The sequence below is a fragment of the Bufo bufo genome, chromosome 4 (genome assembly GCF_905171765.1).
Source record: "Bufo bufo chromosome 4, aBufBuf1.1, whole genome shotgun sequence".
Classification (NCBI taxonomy): domain Eukaryota; kingdom Metazoa; phylum Chordata; class Amphibia; order Anura; family Bufonidae; genus Bufo; species Bufo bufo.
Window position 1 is genome coordinate 47,843,798 of NC_053392.1, and position 12,634 is coordinate 47,856,431.

The 12,634-nt window shown below is 43.5% G+C and overlaps 2 protein-coding genes across 2 annotated transcripts; one reads left to right on the forward strand and one right to left on the reverse strand.

The window, feature by feature from the left end:
- Nucleotides 1-516: 516 nt before the first annotated feature.
- On the reverse strand, nucleotides 517-5,872 carry LOC120998956 (interleukin-17A-like). Its single transcript, XM_040429832.1, has 3 exons — nucleotides 5,846-5,872; nucleotides 4,519-4,754; nucleotides 517-754 (listed from the first exon to the last, which is right to left on the reverse strand). The coding sequence occupies exons 1-3, from the start codon at nucleotides 5,870-5,872 to the stop codon at nucleotides 517-519; spliced, it is 501 nt and encodes a 166-aa protein (XP_040285766.1).
- A 2,893-nt stretch (nucleotides 5,873-8,765) lies between these two features.
- Nucleotides 8,766-9,958, forward strand: LOC120998957 (interleukin-17F-like). The gene is made up of 2 exons (XM_040429833.1): nucleotides 8,766-8,863; nucleotides 9,724-9,958. Exons 1-2 carry the CDS (start codon nucleotides 8,766-8,768, stop codon nucleotides 9,956-9,958), a joined length of 333 nt encoding a protein of 110 aa, XP_040285767.1.
- The last annotated feature ends 2,676 nt before the right edge of the window (nucleotides 9,959-12,634 follow it).

Genomic DNA, 12,634 nt, shown 5'->3' on the forward strand with positions numbered 1-12,634 from the left:
AGCAATAAAAAAGGTGATTACAAAAGTATTTACACCCTCTAACAGCCATAAAAAACATCAAGTTTCTGTACATTTTTCCAGCTAATTAAAACAATAGACTGATTAAATAGTTTCAATAATTTTATGTAATAATATAAATATTGTCAAATAAATATAAAGAATATTTCCATAAAAGCATAATAAATAAATATAAAGAATATTGCCAGAAAAACAATAAATACATTTTAAATAATAAAACTGAGAAAACGCGGTTCTGCACATATCTTTTTTTAGAAGTGTCACCCATGGCAGCCTATGGAAATTGCTCATGTTTTGCAGTCGGCAGGAGAGAAGTAAGTAGATAAAATCTGATTGGTTCCTGTCGGCCACAGTTATTTTCCTTACACTGGTTTTTATAAGTTGTCCTTAACAGCAACCAATCAGAATTCAGCTTTAACTTCTAAAATCACATTATAGAGTCCCCTGATTGGTCGATGGGTAACGCTTCCACTGAGACAGTGGTGACCCATGAGGCTTTTATCTGAGGTACTGGGTGATGGGCCGGACACAGGTGCAGCCCACGGTGACTAGCTGCTTGTCCAGCTTATAGACGGGGACGCATCCTCTCATCTCACGGCGCAGGACCAGGATCTCCTGTCTGATGGGGACTGAGTTCATGTTGAGGTCCACATTACCCTCAGGGTCCAAACAGCCGTGGTGGAGACATCTGGCCTCATTGATGACCACCGGGAATCTGTGGTTGTCCACGTTGGAGCTGGAGGAAGGAGATGATAGAAATCAGAGGCCAAAATTAGCAAAATAGCTTTTACAATACTAAATGCAGCTGATAAACTTTGCAGGGGGCAGCCATTGTGGTTGTCAGCTGACCTCAGTGGAGGCGTCTATGGTACATGAAGCTCACACCTGGAAATTCCCTTTGTAGTGTAAAGCGATTGTGATTTTTGATTTTAAAGCTTTTCAAAATCTTCGGTCTAAGCTCATGGTATATTTTCCATGTATGGTTAGTAGCATGAAGGAAAAATAAGCGTGCAGATAGAGAAACTTAAGAAATTGTGAGATGACATCACAAGTAGTGATGTCGCGAACATAAAATTTTCAGTTCGCGAACAGCGAACGCGAACTTCCGCAAATGTTCGCGAACTGGCGAACCGGGCGAACCGCCATAGACTTCAATAGACAGGCGAATTTTAAAACCCACAGGGACTCTTTCTGGCCACAATAGTGATGAGAAAGTTGTTTCAAGGGGTCTAACACCTGGACTGTGGCATGCCGGAGGGGGATCTATGGCAAAACTCCCATGGAAAATTACGTAGTGGACGCAGAGTCGGGTTTTAATCCATAAAGGGCATAAATCAACTAACATTCCTAAATTGTTTGGAATAACGTGCTTTAAAACATCCAGTGTGTGTATACGATCAGGTATGATGTTGGCACTGGCAGTGGGCACACTACAGTCAGTGGAAGAGGGCCTGACACACTGACTGGCAGCAGGCAAGCAACTGAATTTAGACTACTGTCTAAAAATTAAATGCCTTATTTATCGGCAAGCTACTGTGCCACCCGGTATCAGTGGTTGGCACTGGCAGTGGGCACACTACAGTCAGTGGAAGCGGGCCTGACACACACTGGCAGCAGGCAAGCAACTGAAATTACACTAAAGTGTAAAAATTAAATGCCTTATTTATCGGCAAGCTACTGTGCCACCCGGTATGAGTGGTTGGCACTGGCAGTGGGCACACTACAGTCAGTGGAAGAGGGCCTGACACACACTGGCAGCAGGCAAGCAACTGAATTTAGACTACTGTCTAAAAATTAAATGCCTTATTTATCGGCAAGCTACTGTGCCACCCGGTATCAGTGGTTGGCACTGGCAGTGGGCACACTACAGTCAGTGGAAGCGGGCCTGACACACACTGGCAGCAGGCAAGCAACTGAAATTACACTAAAGTGTAAAAATTAAATGCCTTATTTATCGGCAAGCTACTGTGCCACCCGGTATGAGTGGTTGGCACTGGCAGTGGGCACACTACAGTCAGTGGAAGCGGGCCTGACACACACTGGCAGCAGGCAAGCAACTGAATTTAGACTACTGTCTAAAAATTAAATGCCTTATTTATCGGCAAGCTACTGTGCCACCCGGTATCAGTGGTTGGCACTGGCAGTGGGCACACTACAGTCAGTGGAAGCGGGCCTGACACACACTGGCAGCAGGCAAGCAACTGAAATTACACTAAAGTGTAAAAATTAAATGCCTTATTTATCGGCAAGCTACTGTGCCACCCGGTATGAGTGGTTGGCACTGGCAGTGGGCACACTACAGTCAGTGGAAGAGGGCCTGACACACACTGGCAGCAGGCAAGCAACTGAATTTAGACTACTGTCTAAAAATTAAATGCCTTATTTATCGGCAAGCTACTGTGCCACCCGGTATCAGTGGTTGGCACTGGCAGTGGGCACACTACAGTCAGTGGAAGCGGGCCTGACACACACTGGCAGCAGGCAAGCAACTGAATTTAGACTACTGTCTAAAAATTAAATGCCTTATTTATCGGCAAGCTACTGTGCCACCCGGTATCAGTGGTTGGCACTGGCAGTGGGCACACTACAGTCAGTTGAAGTCGGCCTGACACACACTAGCAGCAGGCAAGCAGCTGAAATTACACTAAAGTGTAAAAATTAAATGCCTTTTTTATGCAAAGTCCTGTGCCAGCCGGTATGAGTGGTGGGCACTGGCAGTGGGCACACTACAGTCAGTGGAAGTCAGCCTGACACACACTGGCAGGCAACTAACCTTAGATTAAAGTGTAAAAATTAAGTGCCTATTTTTTAAGCAAAGTCCTGTGCCACTCGGTATGACAGGGGTGGGCACTGGCAGTGGGCACACTACAGTCAGTTGAAGTCGGCCTGACACACACTAGCAGCAGGCAAGCAGCTGAAATTACATTAAAGTGTAAAAATTAAATGCCTTTTTTAAGCAAAGTCCTGTGCCAGCCGGTATGAGTGGTGGGCACTGGCAGTGGGCACACTACAGTCAGTGGAAGTCAGCCTGACACACACTGGCAGGCAACTAACCTTAGATTAAAGTGTAAAAATTAAGTGCCTATTTTTTAAGCAAAGTCCTGTGCCACTCGGTATGACAGGGGTGGGCACTGGCAGTGGGCACACTACAGTCAGTTGAAGTCGGCCTGACACACACTAGCAGCAGGCAAGCAGCTGAAATTACATTAAAGTGTAAAAATTAAATGCCTTTTTTAAGCAAAGTCCTGTGCCAGCCGGTATGAGTGGTGGGCACTGGCAGTGGGCACACTACAGTCAGTGGAAGTCAGCCTGACACACACTGGCAGGCAACTAACCTTAGATTAAAGTGTAAAAATTAAGTGCCTATTTTTTAAGCAAAGTCCTGTGCCACTCGGGATGACAGGGGTGGGCACTGGCAGTGGGCACACTGCAGTCAGTTGAAGTCGGCCTGACACACACTGGCAGGCAACTAACCTTAGATTAAAGTGTAAAAATGAAGTGCCTTTTTTTTAAGCAAAGTCCTGTGCCACACGGGATGACAGGGGTGGGCACTGGCAGTGGGCACACTACAGTCAGTTGAAGTCGGCCTGACACACACTAGCAGCAGGCAAGCAGCTGAAATTACACTAAAGTGTAAAAATTTAATGCCTTTTTTATGCAAAGTCCTGTGCCAGCCGGTATGAGTGGTGGGCACTGGCAGTGGGCACACTACAGTCAGTGGAAGTCAGCCTGACACACACTGGCAGGCAACTAACCTTAGATTAAAGTGTAAAAATTAAGTGCCTTTTTTTAAGCAAAGTCCTGTGCCACACGGAATGACAGGGGTGAGCACTGGCAGTGGGCACACTACAGTCTGTGGGCCTGCAGCTCCTCACACACAGGCAGGCCAGGCAACTGCAATATGTATATAAAGGAAAAAAAAAAAGCAGACTAATGTTGCAGCCCTAAAAAGGGCTTTTTGGGGTGCTGTCAGGACGCTGTCCTTACAGCAGAGATCAGATGAGTCTTTCAGGACTGGAGTGGACACTGAATTCACTAGCCTAGCTATCGATTTCCCAATTAAATCAGCAGCAGTTACAGTCTCCCTCCTCTCACTAAGACTGCAGCTTCAGAATGAATCTAAAATGGATGCTGTGCAGGAGGTGGGAGGGTCTGGGAGGGAGGGTATGCTGCTGATTGGCTGGAATGTGTCTGCTGACTGTGAGGTACAGGGTCAAAGTTTGCTCAATGATGATGTATAGGGGGCGGACCGAACATCGCATGTGTTCGCCCGGCAGAGGCGAACGCGAACAAGCTATGTTCGCCGGGAACTGTTCGCCGTCGGATAGTTCGGGCCATCTCTAATCACAAGGTACATGCAATGTATAGGACTCACGATACAGACATGGACGTGGAGAGATTTATGGGAAAGATAGATAGATAGATAATAGATAATAGATAGATAGATAGATAGATAGATAATAGATAATAGATAGATAGATAGATCACCTGTATATTTACCTGTATTCCCATGGAGACATTGAGCGGCTCTTGATGCTGTCCGTCATTAGTTGTGCAGAGCTCCCACTGTTGATCTTCATATGAACCTTCACACGTGGTGGAAATGTGGCGTCCACTTGGAATGGACAATCACCTCCGGACACTGGGCGGACATCCCACTCCTCTGTACCAGGTACCTGCACTTCTCTTCCATGGGCAGAAGAATGGAAGATAAGGAGAAGCCATGTGGAGAGACCCTGAGAACAGATTATAGGATATGTATTATAGGGGCATTATGGAGGTGTCTGCGTTATACAGGATAATGGTACAAGGAAGGGTTAGAAATGGAGCAATAAGATGCAGCAGATTTATCCTACAGTATATATAATACTCACTATTCTGCTGCTGCAGTCACTGTGTACATACAGTCAGGTCCATAAATATTGGGATATCGTCACAATTCTAACATTTTTGGCTCTATACACCACCGCAATGGATTTGAAATGAAACGAACAAGATGTGCTGCAGACTCTCAGCTTTAATTTGAGGGTATTTACATCCAAATCAGGTAAACGGTGTAGGAATTACAACAGTTTGCATATGTGCCTCCCGCTTGTTAAGGGACCAAAAGTAATGGGACAATTGGCTTCTCAGCTCTTCCATGGCCAGGTGTGTGTTATTCCCTCATTATCCCAATTACAATGAGCAGATAAAAGGTCCAGAGTTCATTTCCAGTGTGCTATTTGCATTTGGAATCTGTTGCGGTCAACTCTCAAGATGAGATCCAAAGAGCTGTCACTATCAGACATATACTCTAGAGCAGTGTTTCCAAAGGCTGTCCGGGCATGCTGGGAGTTGTAGTTTTGCAACAGCTGGAGGCACACTGGTTGGGAAACACTGCTCTAGAGTTGCATTTACAATTCTTCTGGCTTCTGAACTCGTTCTTATAATTTGTAAGAAGCCTTTAATCAAGACTCTGTAAAGTGATATGATATAGAAAAAATTAACTACGTCCCTCTCCCACATTATAGGAGATAGCCTCTTAGGTTGTGTCTGAATTTTATGCTTTCTAACTGTTTCCACTAACAACCAACAGAATTGTAAATACAGCTCTGGAGCAGAACACAGGTTGTAACCATAAGTAATGCAAAGTACGTACAATGTTGATCAGCTTTTAAACTATAAAATGATGCTCAGAAGTGGACAACCCCTTCAAGACAATTCTTTAGATAAACCAAGGAAGATAATTTTGCCTTCGGAGAACATAATAACAAGTAATGAACCCCCACACCTCATACCCCTATAATGGACCTGGTTAATACAACTGAATAGGAATCGGTGCTCCTACCATTAATGTTCCCCGGTGGGCGGCCATTGTTCTCATAGACGAGCTCTGGTGAGGTTCTGCTGGTGGACTGTGCTGGGACTCTGACTCCGGGCCCCATTATATAAGGGACACGGTTGTTTCTGGGCTTTCCTGAAATATTCATAACCTAAAATCAGGTTTCAATGTTTCTCGGAAATTTATTTCAATACATTTTAATCTTTCAGAAATGAATATTAAACATTGGGAGAATTTAAAGGACGGGAACATCTCCCGCTATGGAATCCCTCATTTACTAATTAACCAGAAAAGCTGACACAGTAATAATCCTCTCCTGCATCAGATAGAGATAAAAGAGTCATAAACTGAAGCGAGAGCTCATAGTAACAAACAGGATTGTATGAGAAGTATCTACACACGTCCACAAAATTTTTGGTACCCTTCCGTTAAAGAAAGAAAAACCCACAATGGTCACTGAAATAACTTGAAACTGACAAAAGTAACAATAAATCAATATTCAGCTAATGAAAATCAGACATTGCTTTTGAATTGTGTTTCAACAGAATAAATAAAAAATAAAAAAATGAACTGATTTTTATTAGCCGATTTTCGCGGCCACTCGTAAAGAAAGTCTGTGCATAGAGGATAGAAGAATGAAACTTGATACACACATGCGTAAAGCGGCTTAAAAGTGTCTTTCATCACTGAGCAACTTGTGCTCCAGTACACGTAATTCTTATAATATCTACATATGATAATGAGGTGTTAGAAAATTAGAATATAAATTGTCGATCAATTACAGAGAGATTTTTTTAGCTATAGATTTATTATGTAGTGAGCTGTCCGCTGCCATGATCTGGCGAGTGTTCTGTTTTTAAATATTTTATGTGTTCTGTATTCAGTATTATCTCTGCCGACTTTCCCTTCACCAATCCCATGGATTTGTAATTAATTGCTATTTTAATGGAGTTAATTGCTTTGAGAAATCGCATTTCATTAGAAGGATCCCCCAAAAATAAGCTGATGACATGGTATCTCATTGCTGGGACCACCAATGATCAGTTGTGATCAGAGGGAGTATCCATCGGTATATGCTTAATTCGCCCACAGCGCCTCTGCAGGTGAAAAGATGCATTACACAGTTCCCATTTAGATTAATGAGCTGTAATTGTGATGGATAGATATTCTAGGTGCTTCAGAGAAAATTGTACCCCCTGCCCCCCCCCTCCACCCCACACACACACCTCCCATTTACTCAGTATTCCTTAATTGTCCAACAGGGGTCGACACCGAGCACAGGAGGATGGACAATGGAATCAGGTTCAGATTAGTCAATGATATGTAGTTACATTACAAGAAAAGTATACTCGTCATAGTTATATTAGGAATCAGTGAAGACAATAATTACCATGTGCTGCTATCTCTATGGTCCAAGATAAGCGTCGAGAGTTCAGATAAATTATGGTCCCTGATTAAGGAAGTGAGATCTTATGCTGGTTTCTCTCTCTTATAATCTGACATAACAGGGTAGAGCTGGACAGTCCACATTCTTCAATGGTCATAGACACGACTGGAACTTACAGAAAATTTTTGGAAAACTATGATTCCTGAGATGGAGACTCAACGCCACAACTGGTATAAATAGAGAGAGGGACTGGGATCCAAGAATTAGAGCAGCAGATCCCAGAACTATACGAAGAACCCAGCAGCAGGAGAAGAATGGTCCATACAAGAACCTCACTGATACTTGTGAGTATAAAAGTGTCCATTGTATAATATCATATTAAGGACCATGACAGTAGAATTTATATCATCCAGAACACAGCAATAAGTCCATTCCAATAGGCTGGAAAGTGTTCCCTGATTTACTTTTATTGTGCATCCCTAGGAACATTGAAATTTAGATAAAATGGCAGATTAGAGGTTCCGTGGATTAAATGCTGGATTAAAGGCAGGGGCTTAGATAAAGGCTCATGAGTCCTGGTGCAAGAGTTCAGCTTGGGACCCCGTTCCCTCAGTGCTTTGTGGCCAGGGGGCATTGAAGAACATAGCCTTCGTGATGCCTGAGGCAACATATGAAACGCTCCCCCCTTCCTTATGCCAAATCCTTGACCTAACCCCTTCTCTCCAGCCAGAGGTGTAGCTTGACCAGCATGCACTTTCAATAGAACCAGTGTCTTCTTATGTGGCACAAGGGTCTTTGGGCCCCCTCAAGCTCCTGGGTCCGGTAGCGACTGCAACCTCTGCACCCCCTATAGAAAGGCATGGGATTCAGCCAGTTCCCTCCAGTTCTCCACATCCGTTTGTTACAACTGGATCGTAGAACTGTGTTACCAGCTGAGTCCCGATCCGGTGCTCTGGCGGAGGCAGGGCAGCTGGAGATGTTCTCTTCCATTGCTTCACGCTCCGCTGATAGTTTAGCTTCTTAGTTGGGTGGTATGTGTGTGTAGTATATACCCTCAAGTTACAATATTAATTGGTTCCAGGACGACCATTGTATGTTGAAACCATTGTAAGTTGAGTAATTGGTTCCAAAGCCCCAAAATGTTATACAAGATAAGAGAAAATGAAGATTTAAGAAAAATAAGCAGATAACAGAGACAGATCAAACAAGTCCTTACATGTCCTTTTTTTAATCACATGAGATTACAAAAGTATTCAGGTCCAGGTGCTGGTTTCAGAAGTGTAATGTGACAACCCCATAAGGCAAACATCGTGCACAATAAACAATTTTCTCCTCTTTGCCTGTTTGGAATTTTGCAAATTATTCTCCATGTTCTCCATCTTTAAGATGGCCGCCCTGGTGTCCCTCTGCTCATCGGCTTTTCTCCCAGAGGAGTATTTGTCCCTCACTAATACTCAGGAAGGATCTGAGGATGAGAAGCTCCCCCTAGAGGCCAAACAGAGATGTCCTAGAAGAAGGAACCGCCACTGGCCAAGCGCTATGATAGTGGACATCGGTCTCATCGACACCAGCTACCTGGACAGTTTGGTACAGATGGAGGACATTCACACTCACTCTTTGTCACCCTGGGAATACAGGTAAATGTCACAACGTACCCCATTTCAAAGATTTCTGAAATAGGGCTATAGTCCTGCATACCTTCTATGGAATGGAGCACAAACTTCCTGCATTATTAGGGCTTGGATTTGCAGGTTCACCTCGACTTGTGTCCTCAGGACAAGACTACTTTCTGTAAGCCCCAGAATTTCAGCCGTGACATGGGGGCATTCTTAAGATCCAAATCACCATCTGCATTAATGCAGTATACACTGTTCCAATGCAGTGCTATCTGTCTCGATGGTAACAGACTACAAACAATGCCTGTATGCAGTCAGATTCTGTAAGCATGTAATCCTCCGTCACCTTCTTGCTAATCTACTCCTTATCACAGAAGAAGAACCTGTGGTCGGAGCAGATTAGAGCTATTCACACTCAGTGGCTATAGATTCACAGGATACATTCAAATCAAATCAATGCCACCAAAACCTCATCATATCTAAAAATAAATTTTCGAGAAAAGTGCACAAACACTTACGGTAAATGTTTTGGCTAGAAACCATAGACTGTACATATATAATGGTAGTACCCATAAATAATACATATGAAACCAACAGTCAACCATGAGAAGGTATTAGAGTCTTCTAGCAGACTGTGGTTCCACTATCCTACTCCCAGTAAATGATCGAAAAGTTTTCAGTCCTTAAAAAACTCCTTTTAGTGTAATACAGAGGGGGAGGGAGATGCAGCTGCAGTTTCTCAGGGAAAGAGGGACGAGCGGTTGGGAAAATACCCAAAATCTGCAGGGTACATAGATCTTTAGCTGCCAAAAGAACAATATTTAAATGTATACATTGTGGAATTGTAACATTTTATTTATTCTTTTAAATTTCCTTTTCAGTCTCAACTCAGACCCCAAAAGATTCCCCTTCGTCATTGCGGAGGCCAATTGTCTCACTTTCGCTTGCACAGACGCCAACGGCAATGAAAATCCAGCCCTGATCTCCTACCCCATCCAGCAGGAGGTGATGGTCCTACGTCGGGAGCAGAAAGGCTGCAGCTTCTCCTATAGACTGGAGACCGAGGTGGTCACACTGGGCTGCACGTGCGTCAAGCCTGTCGTCAGCTATCACTGAGTATGTGGCAATATGGATGGATAGACGCATGTGAATATGGACAGATGGATGTATATAACATTTTTTGATTTTTTGGAATGTTATCTTTATATTAATATACGGAACCTAAATTCCTCCCTGGAGCATTGTCTTTGGTTATATTAAAATTTCGGGTTACTTAATGGTATGAATTAATTGTATAATTTTAATGCATTCTGTTCTAGCAGAGAATACCTCCATAATAAGACATTCAATGGGTTGGAGTGCCTACAGCTCTGCAGTGTGGAGCCATAAGGAGTCCTTGTCCTTGTGTAGGCTATGTGTCATGGGGAAGAAATCTACAGTAACACTTTCAGCGACCCCCTAAATACCGGTGTAGGGGACAGGAGTGGTAGTGGCCCTGATGAGGTGTTGTGTCACGGTGTACTCCCTCAGACCATTGCTCCCTGGGGATCGTGCGGTGGAATCATAGAACTGAAGAAGGAGGTCAGACTTAAAGATAGCAAAGTATTTTTTTTCTAAGTGCAACGAAGAACTTGAAATGCATACAGAAGCAGGAGACTTTAACTTCAATTCTCTCTGGCACCAGCAAGGAATCTGTAGGCAGGTTGAATGGCTGTAATTCTGCATTTAGGTGATACTGGCCTAGTGGTTGTTTGGTGAAGGATGGTTTGGCTAAATTCCCTCACCTTAGAGCACGGTCTGTAGATGCTGAGGTAGCACTTAATACTACTGTATGGTTTCTCAAGGCTTCACTTGAAGACAATTGGAGATTCTCTCTGGAGAATATGGTAACAGGAGCAGGAGCTTTGCAGGTTACTTCCTCTCCTCTCTGTGTCCACACAGGAACTCTCCCTCTTGGCAGGGAGCAGAACTTGACCACTTCTTCCAAGAGAAGAGGAATAGGATGGTTAGCCCTGTTCATTGCCAACTTTTGCTAACCATTCCTTACTGGGAACTATGGCCAGATACAAAGAGTAAAACACAGGATACATAACAATTAGAGATGAGCGAATCGAAGTTAACGAAGTGGAATTCAATCCGAATTTCAGGAAAAATTTGATTCTCGCTGAATCCGAATTTCCTCACGCTTTCCTCACGCTTCTCACATATTTTCCTAAAATGGCTGCTGCACGTGTGAGGATATGGAGCAAGAAACTCTGGGAACAAGGGATCACCCACAATGCCATGCATGCAGCCAATCAGCAGCCAGCCCTGTGATGTAACAGCCCACATTTTTTCTTTGTAGTATATATTGGAGGCGTGGCGATCTCCTTGGAGTCATGCACACCTGACCAGTCAATCTGTCCTGGAGGCTGGTTTTAAAGTCAGTATAAAACGGAGTCTGCTTATATAGAACCTACCAGTAGCCCTTTGGCTCCAGGAGAAGTATATAGTGGGCTCAGCATGCATGTTGGTACTTGCATCCCTGGATCCGATGAAAGCTGTAATGGCACCGGACGGGGTTAAAAGCAGAGTGTGCTTGGCATGCATGCTGACCTGCATTCCCTGGACTTTGTGTGGCTATCATGGCCCATAAACAGGTAGGAACTAGTGTTAGGGACTAGAGTTGAGCGAACACCTGGATGTTCGGGTTCGAGAAGTTCGGTTCGAGAAGTATGGCTACGATGAAAGAAACAACCCCTTTCCAATGGACCACTGAGTCTATAGTATTCCTAGGGATAACACTGACCCCAGACTTCTCAAATTTATTTCGAGATAATTTCCAACCATTACCAAAAAGATTAGAAGACCTATTAGGTTCTTGGGATATCCTATTTATATCATGGTTTGGTCGTAGGACACTGATTAAAACAATATTGCTGCCCACTGTCCTTTACTTTTTGCAAGCATTGCCTATCCCAATCCCAAAGGCTTATTTTGTAAAATTACAGGGAATATTATCCAAATTCCTCTGGGGGGGGTAAGAGATCTAGATTACCTCTTACTCTTCTAGTGCAACACCCTACAAATGGGGGGCTTGGTATCCCGGACTTATATACCTATCATAAAGCAGTAATTGCACTTAGATGCCTGGAATGGCTGAGACCTTACCCAAATCGATTAGATCTAATTATAGAAGACAATATGTTAAACTTCCCGCTTCACTCTTTAGTCTTTTTGGACCAATCTCCAAAATACGCCAGGTTACAAACAGACAATACCATCACTAAATATACTTTTGACATGTGGAAAAACTCTAGGTGGAAGGACCATTTATTAACCAATTATCTTGCTCTGATGCAAGTGCGAGATGTCCTATGTCATTCCTCAACCCAGTTCTGGGAAACTATATCGGACAAAGCCAAAGCTGTCACTACGCCGATTTTGTCCTTATGTCCAGATAACGACGTCCCAATATCCGAGGAACTAAAAAAACACCCTAAAGTAGCTTGCCTTTCTAATTTCCAATTGGCTCACTTTATTCATTTTATGAAATCCCACCTCAAAAATCTCAACTTAACTTCAGAACAATCTGTTTTTGAGAAACTAGCCTTGCAATTAAAAGAACCAAAAGGAAAGATATCCAAGCTATACAGCCTTCTACTGACCCTAACGCGCCCGTAAAAAGTTTCCTTCATCTCTAAATGGGAGAATGATTTAAAGATCCAGTTCTCAGCAAAAGAAGTGCTTAGTGTGCTAAAAGCGCCCCATAGGGTGTCCAGGTGTGTCAAACTACAAGAGAATAGCTATAAA

Excerpts from the sequence above, each read along its gene's own strand:
- LOC120998956 (XM_040429832.1), bottom strand. The coding sequence starts at position 5,872 with ATGGCCGCCCACCGGGGAACATTAATG. Across the intron at positions 4,755-5,845 it reads CCCACCGGGGAACATTAATG|GGTCTCTCCACATGGCTTCT; the intron begins GTAGGAGCACCG and ends ATCTGTTCTCAG. Across the intron at positions 755-4,518 it reads ATGTCTCCATGGGAATACAG|CTCCAACGTGGACAACCACA; the intron begins GTAAATATACAG and ends TCCTTCCTCCAG.
- LOC120998957 (XM_040429833.1), top strand. The coding sequence starts at position 8,766 with ATGATAGTGGACATCGGTCTCATCGACACCAGCTACCTGGACAGTTTG. Across the intron at positions 8,864-9,723 it reads TTGTCACCCTGGGAATACAG|TCTCAACTCAGACCCCAAAA; the intron begins GTAAATGTCACA and ends TTTCCTTTTCAG.